Below are 27,239 nucleotides of genomic sequence, written 5' to 3'. Positions count from 1 at the left end.
TCAAATCATCGCTATGGGGTGCTTAGCCAATCAAATCATCGCTATGGAGATGGAGTCCACACAAAGCTCAGTGGGCATAGCCCAGCCCTAGCGCCCCTAGCACCCCTGGGTGAAATTTATTTTTGTGCATAGCTCCTGTATTCGGTTAGTGTGGGGCGGTGTACAAGCTTGGTGAAATGGAAGCTAGAGGGCAACCCATTCAAATTCCTCTCCTTATTCAAGAGACACAATATCCACCACCTGCAGTGCCAGACTCATACAGGACCAGGTGAGGTGACGATGTTGGGAGATCTGCACACGTGACACATCACCCAAGGATAGTCTAAGAAGGATGAGACGCGAAGACCGTACGGGCGACGCCATGTTGCTTTGGAAGGAAAGAAACATGCGCAATGGGCTATATGCAGCCAACACTTCCGCGTTCAGCTTCCTTGGTCTCAACTGCGCATGTTTCTTTCCTTCCAAAGCAACATGGCGTCGCCCGTACGGTCTTCGCGTCTCATCCTTCTTAGACTATCCTTGACATCACCCAGGAAGTGATTCTGGGTGTCAGAATCACTTAGGGGGTCAAAGGTACAGAGGCTTGAAATGCCCCAGCTGCGGTCTGATGGCCACACCAGCAGCCACACAAAGACAGTAAAACATGGTGGACAGTGCTGGACACCTCTCTTTTTTGTTTATTGAGGGTTCAGCTTTTGGTGTGTGTAACCCAAATTGTCATAACAAACATTAAATCCTATTTGACAATGAATGGACAATTCACTCACTTCACACAGGTGTGATTTCTATATTCAGCTTTTAGTGATGGAAACTTAATAATAATAATAATAATAATGGATTTTATTTATAACGCACTTTACATTCCATGGAATCTCAAAGTGCTACAGCAAAATAAAAGCAGAAGAAACAACACACATCTAATAAAACAGGAACATTTAAAACATAAGGAACATTTAAAACATAAGGGTAAGGCTACACAAACATTAAATTCCCATTGACAATGAATGGAGGATTTTACGTCATAGTGTCTGAGCAAATCGGCTTAGTGTCTATTTTTGTTCTACACAAACATTAAATTCCCATTGACAATGAATGGAGAATTGTACGTCATAGTGTCTGAGCAAATAGGCATAGTGTCTATTTTATGATGTAGAATAAGAGCGTCCCTTACTTCACACAGGTGTGATTTTTGCCCCTCCTATAAACAGCTATAGTGTAGATTCTGTCTTAACACAAACATTAAATGCCATTGACAATGAATGGAGAATTTACGTCATATGTGACTGAGCAAATCGGCTATCGGTATGTCGGTGGAAACCCTTGGCAAATAAGGGACCACCATTCTTGGTGACATAACTAAGGTATGTTTCAAGGTTGATATAAGGTCAATAAATGATTAGAGCGCCCCTCACTTCACACAGGTGTGATTTTGAATATACTTCCAGCACTACTGTATACTACAAACTCGACAAGAACATCACAGCGGTCCCGATGGATAGGCGTTTTTCCAGAACCGTTGATCCGACCGTTGTCTGGAACCACGGCTCACGAGTCTGACCGATCAACTTCTTACACTGCGCACACATCGCAGAGGACCCAAGAGAGTGCAGTGCCCGGAGTGGAGTCGGATGGATATGTGGTTATCCAGAACCATAGATCCGACCAATATGCCCATATAGGCATGATGTGATATGGTTGTCCGGAACTGCCGATCCGACTGATATAAGAGTACCCTGATGTCATCAATATGACATCATAGTATACTGATGTCATCCTATATTAAAATTGGCTAACTATTTGCTATTTTCCTTCACTATTTGAAGTGCACAATACAATTCAGTCATAACCTTTAGCCTGAGGTGAGAGTGACTGAATACAACCTAGAGAGAGAGCATGAGCAAACATGCAAAATAAAAATAAGGCAGAATGCGTAATGCAGCTTTTCTGTCTGTCAGTGCCACCTGTCAGCACTTTGGCCAATCGCCAACTTCAACATACAATACATGTGTATGAGTAATCTCATGGCTGTTGAGGGTGAGAACATCTTTCCATAATACATAAAATAGGTTTGATGCCATTGCTACCATAGCCATAGGTCTATCATTCCAGCCGGTTATTTGCTTGTGTCATCGGATATAATATGAGTCATGATGGGCCTGTCTGTCAACATGACACCGGGAGTTAGGCATGATGACAAAGACGGTCATTTGACTGTGCTGCTGATGTCGAATTTCAGATGGCACCTAGATAGGTGTGCCATGGCTAGCATCATGATGTCTATCTCACAATACAGTTCACGTTTGATAATAACCAGTATAATGTGGACTATAGCTATTGGAGGTGATATATGGGCGTAACTAGACTGACTGCATTTGTGAAAAGTAAATAGGCCTAGGTGTATGTACAAACACCAGAATCATGACAAACTAGAAAAAGTGCCCCTCACGGCACAGGTCTCATGCCACGTCAGTCAGCTAGTCCTCCTGGGGTCATATATCATAATTATTATGCACATGCCTGACTGATTTCAAATAAGAGCTTCAACATCTCCTGTTTTATATTATATAAAACAGGAAATGGACAATTTTGGGCCCAAAGGTGGCACTAGAGGAAAGCCTATGCCATTGCCAAAATCAGTAGGTTTCATCCATGGAAATACAACCAGTTGAGAATAAGTTATTTGATTCTGGGTGGAATCAACACTGCCATCCTTAACACAAACATGTAGAATTTACATGTTGTTTGATACAGTCCTAATAAAAATGGGAAAGAGGAAAGTTCCAGGCGCCTGATCACCTAAGTCCTGGCTGAAACAAGAAATCAAAGAAGCTTCTGCCTTACTATGAAATTCTCTGAAATCCTGAGTGCTGCTGACTTGTTAAGTAGACATTAGAGTCTGGTAGGGTGAGCTTTGGGAACACTGAGGCAAGGTGGAGGCTCACCGCTACACTAGAAGAATCACAGCCATCATGTGTTTAGGATTAAACTGTCTAAGCAAAGGGATGTGACACTGATGGAGCTGAAAAACCCAGTACCACCAGCGAACTAGAATTGCTCTTATTCTCTCAAGCGACCTACTGCAGAGCCAGCGTCACCTCTCTAACTACTGGGGAACAAATCTACTGAATGAGAGCTGAGGACTATACCATTACCATGGTTTTCACATTGGCTTCCTAGTAGTTTACTGCTCAAAGATTTTATCCCATTTTCCTGATGGTATGGGAAAACGTGGCAGTCTTGGCTTAGTCTTAAAGAGATAGTTCACCCCCAAAATGGCTTCTATCGAATACTCACCCCATGGAGACTTGAATTCATGGATATTGTTTTGTCGCATTTCTAAGCCAATAATTTGATGGCCAGCAATGGTTCCCTATGGAGACAGAAAGGTAAGAATGAAACAGGAGATGTACATGTACAGGCAAGATTAAAGGTCATGAATGAATCAAAACAATATTAGCCTATATTGAATACAAATAAAATAACATGAGTGAACATTATGTACAGTGAGTCTATCCAACTAGTCTAACAAGTTATTTATCTCACGTATGTAAATATTTATCTCATATAGCTAGAACACCAACACACTTAATAAATAAATAATACACCATACCATGGACAGCTGTTTTAGAATTCTCATTGCCTTGTGCAATAAACAACCTCTTGTCTGTGAGCACCATTTCTCCTCCCCTTCTTTAGTGCATTCTGTAAGGATTGTGAATGACTGAGTCACATCCTCTGTCTCTAAACCCTTGACCTCATGAGAAAACAGGCTGGCAGGAGTCTGGGGCTGGCTCATTTTCCAGGAATCCAGTGTGGGATTCCCCCCCTCTTCTCTGCTTGTCTGCCATGTTGTTCAACACAAGCCCACAGGCGCTACTGTTCTTGACTTGCATACCTTTCACACAGAAAGGAAACTGCTGATTGGAAGAGAAAATCTCATACCTGCAAGGTGTATGTGGATGCTGTGTCGCTATTGGTCAAGTGGAGTTCAATAGGGGTGGCGGTTTGACTACTCCTACATAACTACCTACTCAAGCGCACTGTTGTAAGAAGAGAAGCCAAGCCATCAAGAGAAGCAGCTGGGCTACTGGAGAGTGGAGAGTGAGTGAGAAGAAGTACTGCACATCTAGACAGGAGGGAAACTGACTGCGACAATCAATAAAGACCTTGACAGGTAGGTAACATTATTTCAAGACAATTACGGTGTCTTTTGAGGGAGAGAGAGAGAGAGAGAGAGAGGAGAGAGAGAGAGAAGAGAAGAGAGAGAAGAGAGAGAAGAGAGGAGAGAGAGAGAGAGAGAGAGAGAGAGAGAGAGAGAGAGAGAAGAGAGAGAGAGAGAGAGAGAGAGAGAGAGAGAGAGAGAGAGAGAATTATATTTGACCACTGTTTTTGTTTTTACTTCAGCAAACACCTTTGTAGCATGACGTCGGTCAGATATATGTTTCTTGTTCGGAACACTTTTTACACAGCTTTGCATATGGTAGCTACATGCTTTGCATATGGTAGCTACAGCTTTGCATAGCCTATGGTAGCTAGTGTTTTACATAGTTATTTTGTTTGCTCTCGTCTTCGTAGTCTAGGACTAGGCTAGCTACATGTATCTCTGGTCCATAGCTCTAATGCCGTCGCATTAATGCAGCAAGAGCAGTAAGGCTATGGACCAGAGCTAGGCTACATGATAGTTCTGGAAATCCTAGATGTTCATGGCCATTTAATTTAACCCCTATAAACCCGGCTGATTTTCATGTTGCAGGTGAGGTGGGTGGGTCCGACTCCTTAGGTAGCTTCATGAGTACAGTATAAGGTACCCTGCCCAGATCCCTGGTTTATTCTACAGGCAGGTGTTAGGTAGCCCGTCTCCGGACCCCCCGGGTTGAGCTCCTTTGGACCGCTACCACGAAGGGTCCGGTCTCACCGGCGTCAAGCGACATGGGATGCAATCTGACTTTCCCTGTTTTACCTCTGTGCTGCGGTGTCGGTGTCACGCTGACATATTCCAAAATAAGCATATGAACGCTATAGGAGACAACGAACCTTCTGACCCCCCCCCGCGAACGGCTCAGAAGCCGTTAAGTATTTTTAATGTTTGTACGACCATTTTGGCAGCTCTGAAATTCTCTCTTGTTGACATCCCATTGTACCGCCTCCAGCATATCGGTTGGCTAGCTGCGCCTCCCTACGCGCCTCGTAGGCGCAGCTAGCCAACCGAGATGTCAACAAGGAGGGACCGAAGAGAGAATTTCAGAGCTGCCAAAATGGTCGTACAAACATTACAAATACTTAACGGCTTCTGAGCCGTTCGCGGGGGGGGGGTCAGAAGGTTCGTTGTCTCCTATAGCGTTCATATGCTTATTTTGGAATATGTCAGCGTGACACCGACACCGCAGCACAGAGGTAAAACAGGGAAAGTCAGATTGCATCCCATGTCGCTTGACGCCGGTGAGACCGGACCCTTCGTGGTAGCGGTCCAAAGGAGCTCAACCCGGGGGGTCCGGAGACGGGCTAGGTGTTAGGGTGAATTTCACCCCAGATTAGTGATAGAGGTTAAACAAAACCTTCCACTGGACCACTCGCATGTCCCAGGAGTGCGTGGACCAAAGGAGAATACATTATTTTCTTTTTTTAGGAATATTTGTAAAATATGTCACATTTTTCACCGATTTGCCCCTGTATGATGGGGATCATAGGGCCACCCCATATCTATTTTTGTGAAATGTCATGTTGAAATATTAAAGAGCAACTCAAATTGCCATGTATGCCTATTACTGTATATTTTCCTGAGAAATATTATTTATGGAATATATTTCTTGGGGTAAAATATATCTGGTTTAGTGATGGTCTAAGTTAACAAAAGTGTGTTCTTATATGAGTTGGACTGGAATGATTTGTTAGTGACTCTTGTTTGTGCTGTCAACACCTTCACACATTCTTGGTTATGATCTGAGACAACAAGACAAGCTTATTAACATCCTGCATGCAATCATGCCAGACTTTCATTCTCCCACCTGTTTTATGACGGGAATGAATGAGTAGCCCATATACGAACCCCAGAGGGGCTGTTGACTAATGTCTTTTTTTTTTTTTTTTTACGGATGACAGTCGCTGCTGCTTGTGTCAGCTTGTGCCGGCTTCCTGGCTGTGCCATGATCAAGGCAGGTAGGGACGTGTTGTCCCTACATCACACATTTCTGAGTGATGTAATATAAGCATGTACCGGTATAGTCACCTTGTCTAGTCATGGCCTGGGGAAATGGCACTTGCATATTTGGTCGTATGGCGAAATGAGTCTCATGAGCTCATGAATAGATCAGTTTCCCAGAGGTTTTTGAAGAGGCAACAGATGGTGGGTGGACAAAAAACTGGTGATACTACTTATACTGATTGCTCAGTGATGTGTTGACATAAAATAGGTAGGCTGATGCTACAGTGGTATACTGTGATGAGTTGAGTCTGACTTATGCCTTTGGCGATGCATGTAGCACTAATAGGTAGGTGGATGAGGTACACTTATACAGGCCATTTACTTTGTCTCAGTGCTGTTGCCCTGCTGTGGCCTGTGTTTGTCATGCAGTCTGCGAGTATGCAGTGAGTTTTACTGTATCAGACATGCTTGGGGAAATCTTCCACTCAGTATTAAATGTTTGTTGGGAGTCTTATATTTGTTTGTTGTCATAAACGTTGTTGTTTTTTCCTCCTCCTGCTCTAGATCTGCATACAAGTGAGTTCTTGCTATAGCACCCAAAAGACAGATAGACATCACAGACAATCAAGATGACATCTGTAGCTCCATTCAGCCGCAGGCACTGGCAATCCCAGTCACTTCGAGTCACTGCCAGGGAGTTGTCACTTATCAGCACCAGGGGTAAAAATAATGCCATCGCAGAGCGCTTCTCCAAGTAAGAATCAAATTCACTCAAACATCGACCTCTTGCTCTCTCTCTCTCTCTCTCTCTTCTGTGTCTCTCTCCCTCACTCTCATAAACAGCTTACTCACTGTTCTGTGCCTCATGTTGTCTCACTCACCCACTGATGCTTGTATTTTGTCTATTTTGTTTTTTCCTGGCAACATGCTCTTGCCTCTCTGCTGTTTCCTAGTTTCCACAGAAGTGTTTATCCATGCTAGCATCAGCCCAAACCAGTTACTTGAGTTACCATAATTTGCTGGATTCACATGCTTGCATTATTTATATATATATATATATATATATATATATATATATATATATATATACTCTATCTGACACACACACACACACACACACACACACACACACACACACACTCACACACGGTAGGCATGGTGGGAACCTCTGTGTTAAATTGTACAAATTTAAACAAAACTCTAATATTTGGGAAATGTTTTAAGTAAAGTAACTTAGAACTTGCTTAAACATCTGCCAATAAGGTCTAATATTTCTACTAAGACATCTGTATATCCTGTTATTTTGGGGCATAACATTTTTTTAATGACTGGGCTTTGTTTTGAGGGCTGAGTTTCCCCTTATCTGCTAACCAAAGGTATCAAATTGAAATTACTCATACAGAGATGGTTCAGTGCCAAATGCCAATGTCCTCCTTTTCTGTGTTTACTCCATCTCACCACTAGGCGTTAGTGCTGTTCCATTTCTGTGGATGGAGGACGATTTATTTGTATTTTCTGTCGGAGTGTATGCCATCCATAATTCATGTGCAAAGTACTTGTTTAAGAAAGTAAGGAATAAGTCCCAGTGGATCACAACTGTAAGAGCATAGTATTATACTATACCACATAATTAAGGCTAGTCTTTCTTGCAGTTGACCGTGATTCGGATCTGACCGAGGCACTTTTACTGCATGTCGCCCCCTCTCGCCTGTCTTCTTGTATTTCTGTTCACTATCCTATCTGAATAAAGCATACAATTCCAGAAATAAATATTTAAAAAAGAAAGGAAGGAACTGTAAGTGAAACGGCTGGATTATTTGGATGTTAAACAATGAAGACACTATGAAGTTGTCCCCCAGTTAAGCCCTCATAAAAGTACACGCACACTTCTGTAGAAGTCTTGCTTGAGACGAGATGTGGTAGTAAAACTGAGACATTTGACGTTAAACAATATCTCCTTCCCATTTTACAAATTAATTTCCTTAAGTTTCTTTATCAAAGTAGAATCTGAGCTAGAGAATTCCGTCATACACAGTACAAGAGTGTTAATTTAACTCTTGAGTGTAAAATGTTTTTGGGCAAGAAGGAAGATTTCCAATTGCAGAGTGAGGAAGATGTTTTGTCTTTTGAAAAGAAAAAAGTGGAATGTCCGCACACGATATAGTTCTGCTCCCCGTCTTTTTTTATTTCAACCTAAATACAACAACGTTTCGCCCCTCCGGGCTTTCTCAAGTTGAGAAAGCCCGGAGGGGCGAAACGTTGTTGAACTATACGAACTATACGTTGAGCAGAACTATATCGTGTGCGGACATTCCACTTTTTTTCTCCATTCAGTAATTTTTTGGGTCCAGCACCGTATTCTGAAACTGGGATGTGCATATCGTTTTCCTTCTTTACATATTTATATATTTGAAAAGGTCACACAAAATGGTCATGCAATTAGCATTCACCCTCTGTCTCCCCAATGTCTTTCCTCAGGTATCAGATGGCTGCAGAGGAGAGCAATGCTGACTGGAAGAAAGCGGTATGTGCCACATATATAATATGAAATGTGCGTCTCTGTCCCACATACGCCTACTGTATATTCCAGTCAGATTAAATAGTTTTTATTTGTCAATCACTCACTGTGCTGTGAAATGTTGATGCCATGGCTGTTCTAACAGTGTATGAAACAAGATACTGTATTAGTATTAGACGAGGTGTAATATAAGTAAAACTAACAAAATAATTAATAAAAGCACAATCTAGTCAGAACATTCACAACGGTGTCCGATGGTCTTAGCTAAGTCATGCCATCAATCAGTGGAAGAAATGGCAACGTGTACATAGAGCGTCGCAGTCCCACCCCCGACGAGCGGCCTGGAAGAGAATTTCCCATTCATTTTTCCCATAGACGTTTCAGAAAGTATTCTGATTAATTTGAAGACCTGTAAGCCTCTGACAAAGCCAACTCGGATGGTGACAACTCATGGCAATAAACACAATTTATTTTGGGCCGAACAAATAATTAGAAAGAAGGAAAACAACACTTATTGGTAGACCATGAAAGGGGCGGGACTGCGACGCTCTATATAATGGCAGACAGAAAAATAACTCTAGCAGGCTTTCTTACCCCCCTCTGGCTTCGTTGAGTACTGCTGCTGCTTTATCTGTGTTTTGTCTGTGTTTTGTCTCTGGAAGTCAATTAGAATGGCATCAGAAAAATAAAGACTTTTACATCCTGATTACATGACCCCAGAGATATGTGGGGTCATGTATGTTTTTGGACAAAATATGTAGGAGTAGTAGCAAAAAGTGTGTATTGAAGAAAATTACACAACATGTAATTGGCACACATGGCCTGGGCCTATGTGGAGAGTGGTGATCCAAGGAATCCAGGGAAACAAATATTTGTATTGTCTGATGATGACCCACTGTTGTAGCACCACCATGAGGCCGATTTGGGGTGGAGGTTCTTCCTTGACCTTATGAGTCGTTAAGTGCAAACTTAACTTTCACTTACAGTACACTGTTTCTTTTTTTTAAAGATGAGTTTTTTGGCTTTTGTGCCTTTATTGATAGTTACAGTGAAGATGGACAGGAAAGTGGGAGAGAGAGAGAAGGGGAGAGACATGCAGCAAAGGTTGTCATGAACGGGACTCGAACACGCGACGCGCTGTCAGGCCAGAGCCTATATGTGGCATGCGCCTGGACCACTAGGCCAGCGGGAGCCCACAGTACACTGTTTCTAAAGGGGGTTTGGTGATTTTGTTTTTCTTCACCCTTTGAAGAAAAAACTGCATTACAGAATGAATTGGCTACAATTAAGCAAAGAAACATTGTAAAACGGGGATTGGAGATGAGAGAGTACAATGTTAACTTTCAGAGATGGGGACTATTCTATAATAGTCTTGCCAGAGCACAAAGATGTTGCTTTCCAAAGCTCTTTCTAAAACTAGTTTTGAGAACCAAGCATTCTTCACAGCTAAAAATGGAAGCTTTCCTTTCGTGCAGTCTCTTTCTACCTTTTTCTCATTTCCTGCACTTTTTTCCCCCCACCATTTCCTTCGCTGACTTTCTCTGTTTCTGATTTTCTCTCTCTCTCTCTCCGTCCCACCCACCCTCCCTCTGTATTTCCTTCCCTCCGTCCTTTCCTCTCTCTGTGTTTCTCTGTGGTGTAGGGGGTGGGCTAGCTCCTTCATGCTGATCTGATCACTTCTCAAGGCTCACATCTGGGACAGCTTGTAACATTTCCAGCCGGTCAGCAGACACACACATACATGCTTCTCTGCCAACTGGACAGCCAGGTCATCAGCCTTATTCAGGTTTTTATGCTGTACTGTCCTTTGTCTAAAGGAAGTTTTTTTTTCATATATTAGTTTTGCAACAAATAGTTGGGTAACCACAAGTGTTCTCTTCTTTATCAATATCCAGTACAGTCAGGTTAATAGAATGCATGCTGACTTGCTAATGGTTCTTTGTTCCTTGTTGCCTCTGTTATTTCCATTTATTTCCATTCCATTTCCTCTATTGTGTTGTTTCCTCTTGTTTGGTTTACTTTCATGAATGCTACTATAGTTGTCTGGATGGTGTGTGAACATTTTTACATTGAGTTTGCTAGCTGTTTGCTAGCCTCACTCAACAGTTGGTAGAGGTTCAAATGGCATGAATTCAACGATGATGGAATTCATAGAGTAAATGAAGAACAGATTTAGACATTTAGCCTGTACTAGCATGCCAAAGGATTTCGAAAAAAGTTAGTCATATTTTAGGACTCGTGTATGTGACTATTTCTGTGAGTGGGTGTGACACTTTGTGATACAGAATCTGTTATCTGTTCTTCCTTCTCACGGCTCTTGAGTAGTGCTGCATCCAAGTGTGGTGATGTGGCTATAGGAGCTACATTAGTACACCCTTGACATGTTGTCATAAGTGTAATTTAAATGGTACAATAAACCTGTATTTGGCAAACATACGGTATGCTTTGTTTTAGCATACTATTGTTTACCAGATGATTGGTGTTGATCACACTATACAATGCAATGTGTGCCAGAGTTTAGAAAACTTTGAGTTTGAATTTGAGTTCTGAAATGCTTGATCCATCCTGATGTTTGAACCTCACCTATACTATAGGGGTGCTCCATGAAGTTAAAACAAAAAGAATCACACTTGTGTGAAGTGAGGGCCTGACATGGGCACTACATGACGTCTTATGTCGTCATTTAGTGCCATAAACGTAAACGAACATTCAAGTCCATAGACTTGGCTGGCAAACTATTTATGTCGTAAGTGCTCTAAACAAACATTGTAATATCCTCATAGTCCATAGACTTAAGATTTAGGTTATAAGAGCTCTAAACAAACATTAAAAATCCCATAGACTTGGCTGCCATATGATGTAATCTTGAAAAGCTATGTATCGGAGTGGCTAGCGCCCCTCAACAATAAAACAAAGCACACTATAGAAATATAGATATTGTATCAAATTATTAAAATGCCTAGAAACCTAGGTGGAAAAAAACCTATGAATAATAACCGGGTACCGACTGGTGTTCTCTAGGTAGTGGAACCCTTGCCACCAACCGCCCTCGGTGGAAACCTCAGTGCTCTGAAGAAACGCTGGGAGCTGCAGCAGCAGAAGCCACCTTCATCCCGCGTCTTGTATACAGCAAGCCCTAAGCCTAGACCATCTTCGCAGATTGAGTTCCAGGCTCTAACCCCAAAAAAGAAGGCTTGCTTTGAGGTCCGGGGCCAAGAAATCCTGACCAGGGCTCAAACCCAGCCTGTAGCCGAGAAAGAAGTTCTCTCCCAGACCCAGACCGCTGAATCTCAGTCCAGCCAGCCCAAGTCATCCCATCTTCTTTTTGAAACCGACAACCAGGCAGAGATGGAGAAAAAGCCTAGGGGAGATTCGGACAGAGATGGAGGAACGGCGGTTGAGGTGCCTGCCTTAGAGAAGCCCAACGTCCCCCTTAACAGCCTCAAGATGATGTTTGAGACGGGAGAGAACCTGAGCAATAAGGCAAGTCCACCTTCAGTAAGTGCAGAAATGCTCATGATTGTACTCATTTGCTGGCACTATACCGCTCAAATTGTGTGATGCGTTAAAAGGTTCACAAGCCTGCAGTGCTGACCCTAATGCCATATATACACAGTTGAAACATAAATCGTCTCTGATGGTGTTTGGATCATGTAAATTTGTAAATGGTGTCTGCTTGTTCTTCAGGTCAGCTTCCCCTTCAAGTGCTATCATGCTACCAGTCACATGGTGCTACCTCGCTTCACTAGCCCTCAAACACACATTTCTCTTCCTCAGCTGACTAGAAACTTGGACCTTAACATCCTCCCCGGCAAATATCAATAACATGAACTCATTCTCGCCCATTGTTCATTTCACACCCTGCAGGCTGCTGTGGTTATAAAAGCGGTGCTAGGCAGACATCCGGGCATGCTTACATGTAAGGCGAGGATGCTTCATGGTGCGGCATGTGAGTGGTTGGTTGCACCCTGAAGCTGCCAGACAGAGGCTTCATTTACTAATGACCGGGAGAGAACAGAAGAAGTCATTTATGAGGTTTTCAGAAGCAGAGCAATGCTTTTTGAAATACTATAACATCAGAGATGTTCTAGAGAGGAACAATGCATATGTTCCGAGAAATAACAAATAACATAAGCATTTGATAAATCTTACTGAACATCTTCAGATTCCTGGCTTTTCCTTCATAAAATGTTGTTTTATGTGCACATGTCTCAGGATCAAATTGAAACAAAGATTTAGTTTATTTTACAGGGGAAAATCTGCATACTGTATTATCACACTGCCATTGAATATCAGTAACAATCTTATTCAATATGTTTAGCTTTGAGAAACTACCTCCAGAAATGTGGAGTAACTCACAGGATGTTAATGTTCTCCTTTGAGGAGCTTGCTGAGCACTGAGCAGACACACCTCGGCTGCACCCATTGAACCATGAGTCAGACACAGTTCCTCCCACTGCTCTCCCTGGTGTGATTTGTGAAATTCCTGCGTATACGTTATCTGTTAGCTTATTCGTTATCACAACGGTAATGGAGCAGCAAATCTGGCAAGTATTAAACAAGACTTTTCAGTTTTCACCACAAAACAAGGACTAGACACTGTTAACACCACACTGAAATAAAATACAAAAGAAAAAAACAAAACATAAAACTAAATACAAAAACATGAAGGAAACAACCTATTGAAACAGAAAATACAGACAAATGAAGACGTTAAAGTATCACTGGTAGTTCAGATAAGATTGCTGGTCGATCCGCTGTCCAACATGTCACCGTTCATTTGCTTATTCGTTATTGTGAATCTTTTATCTAATGAAGTAGCCTGGCTCCAGCCCTGAATCGTTACCATTAAAAAAATCCTGGTGATTCAAGTGAAACGAAATGAAATTACAGACTGAGTGTCGGGCTACTAATGAAGTGAAATTAGTGTATTTTTGTTCCCCCATCAAGGCCACCAGAGTTGCAGCCTAGGTTTATTCTCTAGAAAGTATGCTGTTAATCTTGGATATTGAGATGGGGATGGTTTTTGTTTTGAGGCTTTGAATGATCCAAGACTAATGCAGGGCTAATCCATCACAAAGAAAATATTATACGTATGCGCCACACTATTTCCTGACTTGACTGATCAAGGGGAAATTTTAAAGTACTGTAAATAGAGGGATTAGAGATCATTTTGATGTACTGTATGTTTGATATCCCAGTGACTGAGTCACTGTTCCTCCTCTGTAAATCAGAGGAGTTGTTTTGGTGGGAAATGTGAGGGGCTAAAAATGCCCGTAGACTTTGTGCTAGACTGTTGTGGCGGCAGTCAAGTGCCCAATCCTGTGCCCCGTGCTTCTCTTGTTGAGGCCCCCTTCCTAGAACGCTGATGTAATGGAGGCTGCAAGGCTCATGACTCAAGACAGCTGATCCACTCACTGGGCTTCTTCAGATGGCTCTGTCTCCCCAAAGGCTATCAAAAAAATGCCCCCCTTTTTTCTACTCTCCTCTACTCCTCTACTACCGCCCCACCCCATCCATCATCGGCCTTCTCCCTTTTCTCCTCCTGCTCTCCTTTCTGTCGGCTTTGCTGCTTCTCTCTTATTCCTCTCTCCTCCCTTGCTTTCCTCTCTCTGTTCTATCATGGAAGCCCTGTTCGTCTTGTCTTGCTTCTTTCACCGCTCTCTCCCTGTCTGAACACTCCCCTCTGAACTCCCAGGGGGAGACTCGTGCAGTCATGAAGCAGACGTGCTCTGAAATTAATTGACCTAAACGCCCCCCCCAACAATCGCCTCCCTACGTCTCCCCCTAAAATCCCCAGTCACTGGCCCAGCTCCACCCATACTCCTCCTCACTCCCTCCTGCCCACAGTCCCCCCTCTACCAGCTGCTCCTCTTCTGCATCAACACCCCCCCACCACCCTCACATGAGGCCCGTTGTGTGCCTGTCTGTATTCCATGGCTAGAGGATTTTAACAGTAAAATAGAAAAAGAAGACCCCCCCCCCCCCCCCCTCCCCAAAAAATCCCTAGCAACACACATGACACACTTTACCCCCTCCCTTACTGCACGTCATCATCATCCCTGTATATATCAGGCAACACCCCCAATTCCAGCCGGCCCTCCCCCCCCAAACACCTGCTCCCAACGTGGGTAACATGGATCCAGACACACACACACGCGCGCGCATGCACACACACCCTGCCCCCCCAATCCATAGTATCCTCCCCTCACACAACCTCCTCCTACAACATCCCTAGAGGCCCTGCCCCTTGCTCGCTCTCCTCTCTGACTCGGGGACATAGCAGCCAGACTGGTCCCTCTCTCTCTCTCTCTCTCTGCTCTGTAGTTGGATTCAGTGTTAGATTGTGCTAATGGGTAGAATTGAGTTAGAAGTAGATTAGAGCATGCCTCCTCAGAACTAGGGCCCTGATGAGACCTGTCTATTGACTCTTCATTGCAAGAGGTTCCTCCCTCCATCCGTTCATCTGTGTATCTCTCTCTCTCTGTTAACGGATCCTCCTCCTTCACCAGAGGTAGATATGGTACTGGTTTGTTTCAGTTTGACCTCCATATGGTGTTTGCGTGACTCTTTGTTTGTGCCTCTGAACAGGCCCCCTTTGACTGAGACGTAGTTTTATTACTGCAGTCTTAAAACACTCTCCACTTTGTCTTTTTTCTTTTTTTCACTGACTTCTCTGTTGGGCTAAAATGGTTTCATTGAGGCTTGAATGAGGTCTTGTTTTCAGCTTCACACTGGCTGACTTTTCTGTGGTACGAAAGTACCCTTAAGACAAATTTGCTTCTCAAGGACCGTTTCATCGGCTAGTTTTGCACGTGTCAATGGTTCTTTTTCGCCTTGAATCAACTCACTTTGAACATCGAAAATGTGTAGTTTCGGCTGGTTATATTGAAGGCTGCGCTCTAAAATTCTGTGACCCATGCTTGCTGTAGGTGAGTACACAATACATAGACACATAGACTTCCTTTTCATTTCTTTGGGTGTGTGAAAACTGTAATGGTGTGTGTCTGAGTGGGGTCACTCCAGGCACAGGGTGGGGCTTATGTAGGTCTGCAAAGCTTATTGTATCTGGATTAGAGGCAGATTCTTTGTCTAGTCTGCTTATCAGACCCCCTGAGACCCAGCCCGACCTTGTAGGCCCTGCTTCTTGTTTACATCCTGCTACCACTAACCCACCCCCCCAGCCCCCCAACTGTGTGCACGCACGCATGCACACACTCTTGTGTTATGAAGCGCCACCAAACAATGCAACCGTCCACCCCCATCTTTAAACCGCATGGGGTAGAACCATCATCAGAATGCCTCCCTCCTCGGTGACTGCATGTTTATGTGCCACTCATTATGCTCCCTCTCTCTCATGGTCTCCCAAGCAGACTATAACACACACCTAGCCTATGCTTCCTTAAAGTGATGTTGAACTGTGGGTACTTTGTTGAAACTTGGGTTGCATAGCTACTGTATGGGTATGATATACACAAGTCAAAGTTATTAATGGCGACCATCTTTATTTGTTGCTTCTATGTTCTGTGATTGTGGAACAGGAATTACATAAATCCTTCTTTCTTTTTTTGGTATGATGAATGCTGTAACTGGAGGCTGTATACTGTTGGACCTGTTTATCCACTTGTATTTTAATTGTGAAACAGTTCTTCTACAATCATCAGTGATAATTTCTCCTTTTGTACATCTTAAGTTTACAAATGTAACCACCAAATTACTGAGGGTATTGTGTACGGGCATTATAAATGTCTCACCAGACCCTCAGAGTAGGCTAACCTGCCGAAACCTGCACATGATCAGACGCTTTAAGACCCAGCAGCCTCTGGGGATCAGGTGAATGAGCCCAGAACAAGTTGGCTCAGTGCTGGTAACTCCACAGGCTTGTAAAAAACCTTTTGAAACTCAAATGTGCCACTCAACCAAATTACAGGCCAGCGTATATTGGTCGAGAATTTGTTGGTCCAGGTGTAAGAGTGACTATCTTGAGCCTAATTTATACCTCGTATAATTCAACCCTTTATAATTAGATTGAAGACTGTTGGAAGTGTTTGTGGCCCGGCCAGGTGTGTGACTGCAGGCCATGTTTGTTGTTGCAAGAACCTATTGTTGTCTGAAGAGCATGACCTGGAGACGGTTTGAGAGTGTACAAATGTACATTTGTATTAGGGCTGCTAGCCTGCTCAATACATTTGATTTTCAATTGAAATTTTATTAAAGTGAAGAATTTTGTTAAACATAAGTTAATGTTAAGTATTGTATCGCATTCCATTAGGCAACAATACTCTCAATTTGTCCGGTGTTATAAATAAGAGCACCTCCCTCCCTAAAAGCCCAAACTCACTCTGTTAGGCTGTGGCAAGTTTAGTTCAGCTCAAGCCAAGATGAGGGAAATGGAGCTTTTGGTCAACAAGAAGGGTAAAACCCTTCTTGTAAACAGCTGTTTAGAAAGGTTTCAAGGAGTTTAGCAAGGAACAACAAATAGTGTGCAAGATTTATTACACAGTGATGTCTGAACTGCCCAGAAGGTAATACAACCAATTTGTTTAATGATATGAAATTCAAATACAAGGACAAAAAACTGAAAATACACAGTTCAGAAGTTCATGATGTTTCTAAAGTCAGTGAATACTCATGTCAAATAATCATGATCTCAATATTGACCAAAGTAAAGTGATTATATTTGTCATACTCAAGCAGTCCTAATTTGTGCAGAATATACTTGAACACTTGGTTACATTAACATGGGACTAAATGGCTTGGTTTTGCTAATCTCTGTGAAGATGGTTGTCTATGCATGCGTGCGTGCGTGCGTGGCACCTACAGGCCCACTTGTCTCTTGTCCAGCTGCTGTGTTTAGACAGGGTTGTCTATCTCAGGCTCCATCCCTGAGCTCATAAAGGGATTAAAACATGCTAGACAGGGTGCACCCGTGCACCTCTTTTCCTCCCTTTGATTCCCTGTTGGATTCACGTTTCCCCCTTTGATCTTCCTAAGGGGCATCGCCCGGTGGTTTGTGTTAACGACTGTGCCATGTGAAAATCACATGACTGTAGGTTTAGGTACACTTACAAGTGTGTGTGTGTGTTGAATGCGTTTCATAACTCTGACCAGCCCTGTTTGTGTGTTTTACAGGTGACCAGAGAGCCTACAAGGAGTGGAGGAAACGGCAGCAACATAGACAACATGGACCAGCTGCTCGAAGGTACGCACGCACACGCAATTGTGCATGTTTAGTAGAGGTACTTAGTTCTTCTAGTTGATCACAAGACCTAAGAACAAATGTTTGTGAATGAGGCTGTCTTATACTGTTACATAGGCAAATGAACCATGTCATAACAAAATGCCAATAACCCATGACCTACCCAAATGTCAAAGTCTCTGACATCCTCTGGATGGATTACATCCTTCCTGGCTCTGCGGCTGCGCAAATGTTTCAAAGTGATGACCAGAGCATGGAGGAATACTGTGCTCAGCAGAACATTGAGCGACGCACAGGAAGGGACAGACTTGGTTTCCCCCCTACTGTACCACACTCCTGACCTGGTGTTGTGTACCACCACAGCTCTGTTGACCTGGGCTGGGGTGACGCAAATACTGAACACTGAAGCACTGGGCTGTTTCACTAGTTAATATCTGGGGCGACTGTGGCTCAAGAGGTAGAGCAGGTCGTCCAATGATCCATGGGTCGGCGGTTCGAATCCCGGCTCCTCCTGTCTACATGTCGAAGTGTCCTTGGGCAAGACACTGAACCCCAAATTGCTCCCGATGTGCTGGTTCGTACCTTGCATGGCTTCCGCCGCAATCGGTGTATGAATGTGTGTGTGAATGGGTGAAGGGTGAATGTAATGCACAATCTATGTAAAGCGCCTTGGACAAAGGCGCTACATAAATGCACCATTTACCATTTCATATCTGGTCAGCAGAATTACGTTAAGTGATGAATTTCACAATAGCATAAATTGAATCTAACAACTTTGTCACACACACACACACACACACACACACACACACACACACACACACACACACACACACACACACACACACACACACACACACACACACACACACACACAGTGAGTTGGAGGTATCAAGGAGTTTCTTAGTATACTCAATGACTGTCTCTCTCTTCTGTCAGATGGAAGTCTTGTGGATTCCACTCCTCTCCGTGACAGGATGGCTCTCTACCAGGCTGCCATCTCTAAACAGGAAGTCCTCCCCATATCAGTCAGTGTGAGTTGTCTCAGTCTTCGATGTCTTCTTCCTTGTAGTGGTATATATTCAGTGGTAGCTGTAAAGAGTAAAGAGTGTATACTTCTTTGACTGTGGTTCCCCACTGGTCCATGATTGGTCCACTTTACTGTTGTTGCTTTACGCGTTTTATTATTCTTTTCGGCTTTTCCCTTCAGGGGTCGCCACAGCGAATCATCTGCCTCCATCTCACCCTGTCCTTTGTTTCTTCTCTCACACCAACTATAGAGGGTATGCGCGTGACATCATCATCAAACCCGGAAGTTATGCAGCAATGCCTACTGAGTGGCAAAAAAAATACTTTCTGGCCTTGACAGCCCATACATTCAAACAGAAAAGTCCAACTGATTGCATTAAACAACGTTAAACAATGTTAAACTCACTTTGCATGTTGCTTTGCCACTCGATTTGCCATTCACTTTAAAGGGTAAGACCACTTTTGTAGAGGTTTGGGTTGTGTAGTTACCTTGCCATGATGTAACTCCAAATGTGGACAAGAAATCAAAAATAATTTATCCAGTGATTAGAAATTGATAATTCAAAATATGCTCCTCATTGACTTACATTGTACGCTGAAACAGCTCTCAAAGTCACTCTTTTAGTACGTAAACAAACTCAAACAAAGTTGTTTCAGACAATATAGAGCAACACCAAAACTCATGTGGTTTTATTTCTTCATAAAAATGGTAACTTCCTGTTGATTTGTCCATTTTTATTCAGAAGAAAACCCGGACTGGATCCATGGATCCGGATCCAGATCTTCATATAGTAAAATCAACAGGAAGTTACCATTTTTATGAAGAAATAAAACCACATGAGTTTTGGTGTTGCTCTATATTGTCTGAAACAACTTTGTTTGTGTTTGTTTACGTACTAAAAGAGTGACTTTGAGAGCTGTTTCAGCGTACAATGTAAGTCAATGAGGAGCATATTTTGAATTATCAATTTCTAATCACTGGATAAATTATTTTTGATTTCTTGTCCACATTTGGAGTTACATCATGGCAAGGTAACTACACAACCCAAACCTCTACAAAAGTGGTCTTACCCTTTAAGCATGCGCATACCCTCTATTGCACCACTTAAATACAGAAGTTGACTTCCAGTGTGTGGATATAGTTTAAATCATATTTTCATGCACTAAATAATATTCAATATCTGGCCTGTTTAGATTTTGCATATGATCTTTTGTTTCTTTTTCCTTAAAGGAAAGATGTTATATAATAATAATAATAAAACTTTATTTGTATAGCACCTTTCATGACATGAAATGCAGCTCAAAGTGCTTTACAGAGCAATGGAGAGGAAAAAAAAGAAAAGAAAAGCAAGGCATAAACATTAAAAAACAAGAGCAGTAATGCAATACAGTGAGGACATGAATAACAAAAAACAAACAAAAAACAAATCAATTAAAAGCAAGGGTGTAGAAGTGGGTCTTGAGCTGTGCTTTAAAAATGTCTACAGAGGCTGCCTGTCGAAGGTACAGTGGGAGTTTGTTCCACGCCGTCGGCCCGTAGAAGCAAAAAGCTGCTTCCCCGTATTTTTTAGTTGCCATTTCTTTAGGCAAAGCGAGCAGGCCAGCAGTGGAAGACCTTAGGGGGCGGTTTGGGACATATTTAGGCAGGCAGTCATGTAGGTAGGAAGGTACGAGACCATTGAGAGCTTTATAAACAAGTAGAAGAATTTTAAAATCAATTCTAAAAACAACCGGAAGCCAGTGCAATGAAGCCAAAACTGGAGTAATATGTTCTCATCTTAGTTCTTTATATGTTGTCATATGAAACCTTTATTTATTCTTGAAAAGAGCATTGAGGTTTACCCTCGTTTACAATGCTGTCGAGATTACACACACATCAACAATAATCTCTGCTCTCTCTATCTTGTGTGCCTCTCACAGAGTGATCACCTTGATACTTATTGTGGCAAACAGAAGGAGAATGTTCCTCCAGGCACACTGGACATGGTAAGCACTACAGTTGTATCCAAGAAAGGGTGTCAACGTAGGGTTATGTTTCAGTTTCTTTTATTTTCCTGTTTGATGGGATCACCCGTTTTTTGTAGATATTTTCTGTAAAAGCTAAAATAATAATACAAAAGACAGCCTATCATACATGCTTGATACCTAAGCCTACACTAGAAAACGGTGTGAAAAGTGTTTGTGTGCAAGCTCCATTTTGTTAGCCTGGCTTGGCCAGCCTCATAGCGGGGATTCACTGAAGATTCTTCCCGGAAACATCAGTGAACCCTCGCTACTGAGTCTGGCCGCGCCAGGCTACCATTTTGTTTCCAGAAAGATAAAGAGGGGGGAGGGAGGTGTTGAGTATCTTGTGACCCTATCAGGGCATGACACATGAAGAAGAAATCAATCAAATCCCACTTTAGTGACCAGTTCTTGTCTCATCATGTCTCCCCAGGGTCCATCCTCTGAGCCCAACAGCAGGAAAGCCTCCACTTCAGAGAGCAATGGTAATTTACTGTCCATGTTCTCTTCTGTCACTACTGTCTTGTTGTAGTTCTAATTGTAGTAATTATTGTATTCCCTGTCTGAATTATGTTTAAATGCCCCTGAAGCCTGCAGTGGATTTTCCTGTTGTGCATCATCTCCATGTACTGTACAATGTACATTGTTATACATAGATTATACATGTACAAAGGCTCCCTCTAGTGGTCAGTGTATTGCTGCTGCTCGTTCTCAAACTAGTGTCTTATCCAAGGAGGCTCCAGTACTGACGTCACGGTGTCAACCCCTCAGAAAGACCCGTCTCCCAAGACCCCCAAGGTGAGTCCTCACCGCTAGTATCTGGTCAGTCAATAGTGAGTCCTCACCGCTAGTATCTGGTCAGTCAATAGTGAGTCCTCACCGCTAGTATCTGGTCAGTCAATAGTGAGTCCTCACCGCTAGTATCTGGTCAGTCAATAGTGAGTCCTCACCGCTAGTATCTGGTCAGTCAATAGTGAGTCCTCACCGCTAGTATCTGGTCAGTCAATAGTGAGTCCTCACCGCTAGTATCTGGTCAGTCAATAGTGAGTCCTCACCGCTAGTATCTGGTCAGTCAATAGTGAGTCCTCACCGCTAGTATCTGGTCAGTCAATAGTGAGTCCTCACCGCTAGTATCTGGTCAGTCAATAGTGAGTCCTCACCGCTAGTATCTGGTCAGTCTATAGTGAGTCCTCACCACTAGTATCTGGTCAGTCAATATTTCACTCAGTCTCACAAGGTCATTGATTCACACCAGTGGTAGTTCTGGCAAATCTTTTGTTTTGTGGGGGGTGCATTTTTAAGGCCTTTTTTATACCTCAAAGTAAAGAAATATTACTGCATCAAAAGTATGACTAAACTACTATAAAACTGATCAAACATTATCCAAATTGTCAAATAATATAAGCGAGGCAAAATTGAGAAAATAGCCCATCCACAAGCTCACCATGCCTCGCCCTGCGAGGCGTTGTGTGAGGCTCAACTCACAGTGGGAGGGTCCCCAGTTCAGATATGATTTTGGGGGGTCACCGCCTGAAAAGGTGGAGAACCACGGATTTAGGCTACCTATGTGCAGCAGAGTAGACTACAAATACAGTATATGTTTAGTCTCTGAATGGATGAAAATGTTCTGTTTAACACATTATATGCCCAGGACGTCTCCAGACGTCTTTATAATAATAAAATGGGGGCGTTTTTTTTTTTTTGCTTTAAAAAAATAATAATTAAACGTCCAAAAAACGCTGGGCACTTTACGTCTCTATTCTGAAAGAATCCAATGATTACTATTGGTTGACTTGCATAATACTCCTTGATTTGTTGGCTCACATTCCCATCCATATTTGTGAATCATGTGCAGAGCTTCCGTCTACCAGTGAGGGAGACCTGTGTGTCATGTGTAAAGACGGTGTATCCACTGGAGAGGCTGGTGGCCAACCAACTCGTGTACCACAGCAGCTGCTTCCGCTGTTCGCATTGTAACACCAAACTCAGGTGAGGTGGAGGACACACACACAACACAGAAAATATAATGTATAATTCATATACAAGCAAACTATTATAGTAAACTCCTGTGTTAACTAGTGAATTAAAGGAGTAGTTCATCCAATAAATGACTATTTCTATTGTTTATCTACCCGGTGTTCTCTTTGACTCATGCAGAGTTTTAGTTTTTAACACATTCCTTAAAGATGCAGTTCACACATCCAAACTTGGTCAGAAATGTAAATGTAGCAACATAGTTTTGCCAGTGTTACAATGTAGGCAGTTTTAAGATTGTTCTTCTGTGCTGCAAACATTTAGAACAATAACGGCATTGTGTAAAATGCTGTCTCTATAGGTCTTCTATTGGCCACTGTGCTTATAGATATCAGATCTACAAGCACCACAATGTGTCACGGATGCGATGCGTTGTGAGCTTATAGATTGCCCTTATTTGTTTGGGACTTTGGGACCACCGTTCAAGGAATCATAAATCTCTACAAAGCCATAAAGCTGTCATTTCCGGAGGGGAGCGAATGAGCGAACGGCTGACTAGATTCTTCACATGGGTCTATTTCTATGGACTTATTTACTTCCTACCAACTCTGCTCCCTATTGCTGTCATGTGGGTCTCTGTTGTCCAATCAGAGGCATTCAGGGGCTTAGTACAGACATGAATTAAACGGGGCTAATGAATGCAGGCACGCTATGTTTATTCAAGCCTTTGAAAAGGACGTGATTGCCATGTCCCTGATGATGCGACATGATACCCGAGTCCCACACCTGCATTCACAGAGAGGGTGGTCTTAAGGCCAGTTTTGGAGGTAAAAATGCATATCATGCTATAGAGAGAAATGCAGAGTGCCAAGAACAACCCGGTAACACAGAGTAGGTAAACTATAGAAAGTCATTTCTTGGGTGAACTTTTCATTGTTACTGTTTTCTAATGGTGTTTGTCTCCCTCTCCTGGCTAGCTTGGCAAACTACGCCTCATTGCACAGCAATGTGTACTGCAAGCCCCATTTCTCCCAGCTCTTTAAGGCCAAGGGCAACTATGACGAGGGCTTTGGCCACCGGCCCCATAAGGAGCTGTGGGAGACCAAGGGTGAGGAGGCCTCTCCCCAGACCAAGAGCGAGGACAAGCCAATGAGTCAAACCACTTCCCCATCCTCGGACCTGGAAAGCCCCAGTGTGGAGGAGTCACCACTGGCTAAAGTAAATGTTGTGATGGCCACCATGGAGACTCTAGTCCAAGGATCAGCAGAGAAAGCCGATCGACCCACCGAGACCCGCAGGTTGAAGGTCACCTGGCCACCGCGCACCGAGCCGGACGATGTGACCAACCGCTCGCCTGTCTCTGCTGCAGACGGTGGATCAAGCAATAAGCCAGTCCGTGCCAAGTGGCCCCCAGAGGATGACGCTCCCTCATCTTCTCCGGAGCAGAAGCCTGAGGATAACGAACTATCAAGCCTGCGTCGGACCGGGTCACTCAAGGAACGCAGCATGGCATTCACTTTGGCCAGCCCAGCCCGTACTAATCCTGCTCCTGAGACTAGGCAACAGAGCCCTCCGCCCTCTGACTTGCAGGCCATGGATGAAAGCGAGACCAGCCCAGAGCCCACCAGCATGGACCAATCCTCAGGAAGCCATACACCCACCGACGATAGCTGTGTGGACGTGCACGCCAGCTCAGGGAAGGAAGAGGCAGGGGAGGTAGCGATGAAGAAAGGCGAAACATCAGACACTGGCCTCACACAGGAGGAAGAATGCAACGACACTCGTGGAGGAGAGGAGGAAAACGGACCGGGGGAGAAGATGGAGCAAGAGGGGATGGACGGAGACACGACAGAGGAAGAGCTGCCCCTTATGAAATGCCAGGAGAATACCACAGAGGCCATGCCTGTCTCGTCCCCCGAGGGCGAGGATGAGGCCAGCCGGACCTCCCAAGATGTGGGCTTCTGGGACAGCGAGGAGAGGGCGGAGGAGGAAGACCAGCAGCACCAGCAGGAGGCACTCTCCGTTGAGGAAATGATCAAACGAAACCGCTACTACGAGGATGAGGAGGACGAAGAAGAGATTGTGTGATCTCTGCCGCCTGTCTGTCCTCTCGGCCTTCCCCTTATCCTCTCAGGGTGACTTGGTTTCTTCATGTCCTCTTGACATAAACACTCTTCACTACAGTGTCTGCACTCAACACTGAGCAATTTGCTTGTGCCTCTAAGTAATGTTCCAATCCTTTTCAGAACATTTCTTTTAAATACATTCCATTTCCTGAGCTTGATTTTCATGAATGTAAAGTGCATTTGGTACACTGCCACAAGTTCTACGAGTTAACAGAGTAGTTCATCTAGCCCATCCCCCCCCTCCCTCCCACACCACTTCCATGTGACATTTAACACTTATTTTAGACACGTGTCCAAATTTTATGAAATCATGAAAGTGATTCTATTTATGTTAATGATGACTTTAGCGATCTTCAATTTTCCAGGATGTCTCCCAGCTGTTTGAGAAAGAGAAGATTTAAACCATCATTCATGTTTTTAATCCCATAGAGGGGGAGCGAGCTACAATGGTCTTGCTCTTGTCTTAAAATGTCATGTTTAATGTCACCACCAGTAGTTTAAAAGACATTTAGGATTTTCCACTCATCTATATGTAGCAAGTTAGTTGTGCAACAAGCTCACAGCCTGACGCATCCCTGAGTAATTAAGCATTACTCGACAGCATGAAAGTGGATTGGAATAATAAAGTAAATGGAGATAATGTCAATAAGTCCCATTTCTACAGCTTTGGTTTGTGTGAGCTTTCGGGTATGAATCTTTCACTTTATGCTGACTGTTTGTACCGTACATACAGAACATCTACCCTTCTGTTCACTATATAGTTGCATTAGGACAAATGTCACAATTATCTTGATATAAAGTAGTTTTTTTTAATTTGTATCGGGGACCACAAATCCTGGATTGTTACTATTGTTCATATAAATAAAATATTGATATACACAGTCTTTCTGCATTGAATTTCACAACAAATATACAAATGTTTTCATATAAAGTGCTATTGATGTACATTATTCTCATAACCTGTAGTGAGACGGCATAGAATATTGGAATGCAATTGGCAACGAGCAAGTAAATTAAACGGGGCTAAAACCACTAATTATCCTGGAAGTTGGTCGTACACACTGGTAGCCAAAGTGCCAATATTTTTCTTCTACAAGTATCAATACTGCTATGTAGAAATGCTGTACAAGACAAGTCCGCCACTCAGGTGTTCCGCATAACTTTGATGTCGCATGCATACCCTATTGGCATCAAAATCTACTTAAACACTGTCACTTTTTGGCAGAGCAGGGCTTCTCAAAGTGGGTGCCGTGGCACTTGAGTTAATGTCACCACCAGTAGTTGAAAAGACATTTTGGATTTTCACTCATCTATATGTAGCAAGTTAATATCGCTTCAGTTTAACCACTTAGATGCTATGAATAGACAGTGTATACCTAAACATAAGTTAACCACTTAATCCCTATATAGTACAGTATATACAGTAGGCCTATGTTAAGTTGACTGGCATCCCATGCTGCCATTCATTGTCACACCTAACAGTGCAATATGCATAAATGTTTTGGTTTCCAACTGTCCAAGCCATTGCAAATGACTGTGGTTTTGGTTTGACAGGGCCCTTTCAGTCACAATACTACAACACCAATAATATACAATTCTGAAGAAGAATAAGAAAATGGAAATATAACAGACATCACAGTAGAAAGGTGGCAAGGTTGTTGGTTGGCAACAGTAGGGTGGATGATGGCTGATTTAAACAGTCACAATTGGCCTTAGCCCAATCTGTGACCTCCCTCTTCGCTGTAGCTCGCTGTAGGGAATCGGTCACATAGCATTAGCATCTGGCCTTGGGGGCGCCAGGCGAAAAAGTCTATTTTTGAACTCCACACACTAAAGGGTTCTGCTTTGATTTCAGAGCGTTCCGATTTTTACATAGAGCACCCTGATAACAGTTAACTAACGTTCTAAATAATCATGTCGACAATGTTTTTTTTGTTTTTGTTTTAGGCATTTCTGCCTTTATTGATAGTGCCTTATGGAAGGCCAAAGCCTATGTGTGGCACCTGGACTGGACCACTAGCCTATGTGTGGCATGCACCTGGACTGGACCACTAGGCCAGCGGTGTGGCATGCACCTGGACTGGACCACTAGGCCAGCTGTGTTTTTATTGATCTCTCTCTCGTCCCCTGTGCCCCTTCTTCTTCCCTTTCTATTATGGAAATAACAAAAATGATGGAGCTTGAACAATTTCGCCCACTGTTTTAACACCGGTTAACCTGTGATGTGAAATTATTCAAATGAATCTT

At 43.1% G+C, this 27,239-nt stretch overlaps 1 protein-coding gene across 3 annotated transcripts; it reads left to right on the top strand.

Moving 5' to 3' along the window:
* The first annotated feature begins 4,011 nt into the window (after positions 1 to 4,011).
* Positions 4,012 to 25,876, top strand: lima1a (LIM domain and actin binding 1a). 3 transcript variants are annotated; one of them, XM_079529569.1, is made up of 11 exons: positions 4,012 to 4,174; positions 6,707 to 6,896; positions 8,621 to 8,666; positions 11,682 to 12,143; positions 17,793 to 17,862; positions 18,799 to 18,893; positions 20,809 to 20,874; positions 21,326 to 21,377; positions 21,626 to 21,690; positions 22,748 to 22,881; positions 23,844 to 25,876. In XM_079529569.1, exons 2-11 carry the CDS (start codon positions 6,772 to 6,774, stop codon positions 24,952 to 24,954), a joined length of 2,226 nt encoding a protein of 741 aa, XP_079385695.1. In that variant the 5' UTR covers positions 4,012 to 4,174; positions 6,707 to 6,771; the 3' UTR covers positions 24,955 to 25,876. The 3 variants fall into 3 exon arrangements, with proteins under 3 accessions (XP_079385695.1, XP_079385694.1, XP_079385696.1); XM_079529568.1 differs by having other exon boundaries at positions 11,682 to 12,158; XM_079529570.1 differs by lacking the exon at positions 11,682 to 12,143.
* Positions 25,877 to 27,239: the final 1,363 nt, after the last annotated feature.

This window comes from Electrona antarctica (genome assembly GCF_951216825.1).
Source record: "Electrona antarctica genome assembly, chromosome: 2".
Lineage (NCBI taxonomy): Eukaryota > Metazoa > Chordata > Actinopteri > Myctophiformes > Myctophidae > Electrona > Electrona antarctica.
Note: the sequence above shows the minus strand (reverse complement) of the source record. Positions and strands in the feature narration are given on the sequence as shown.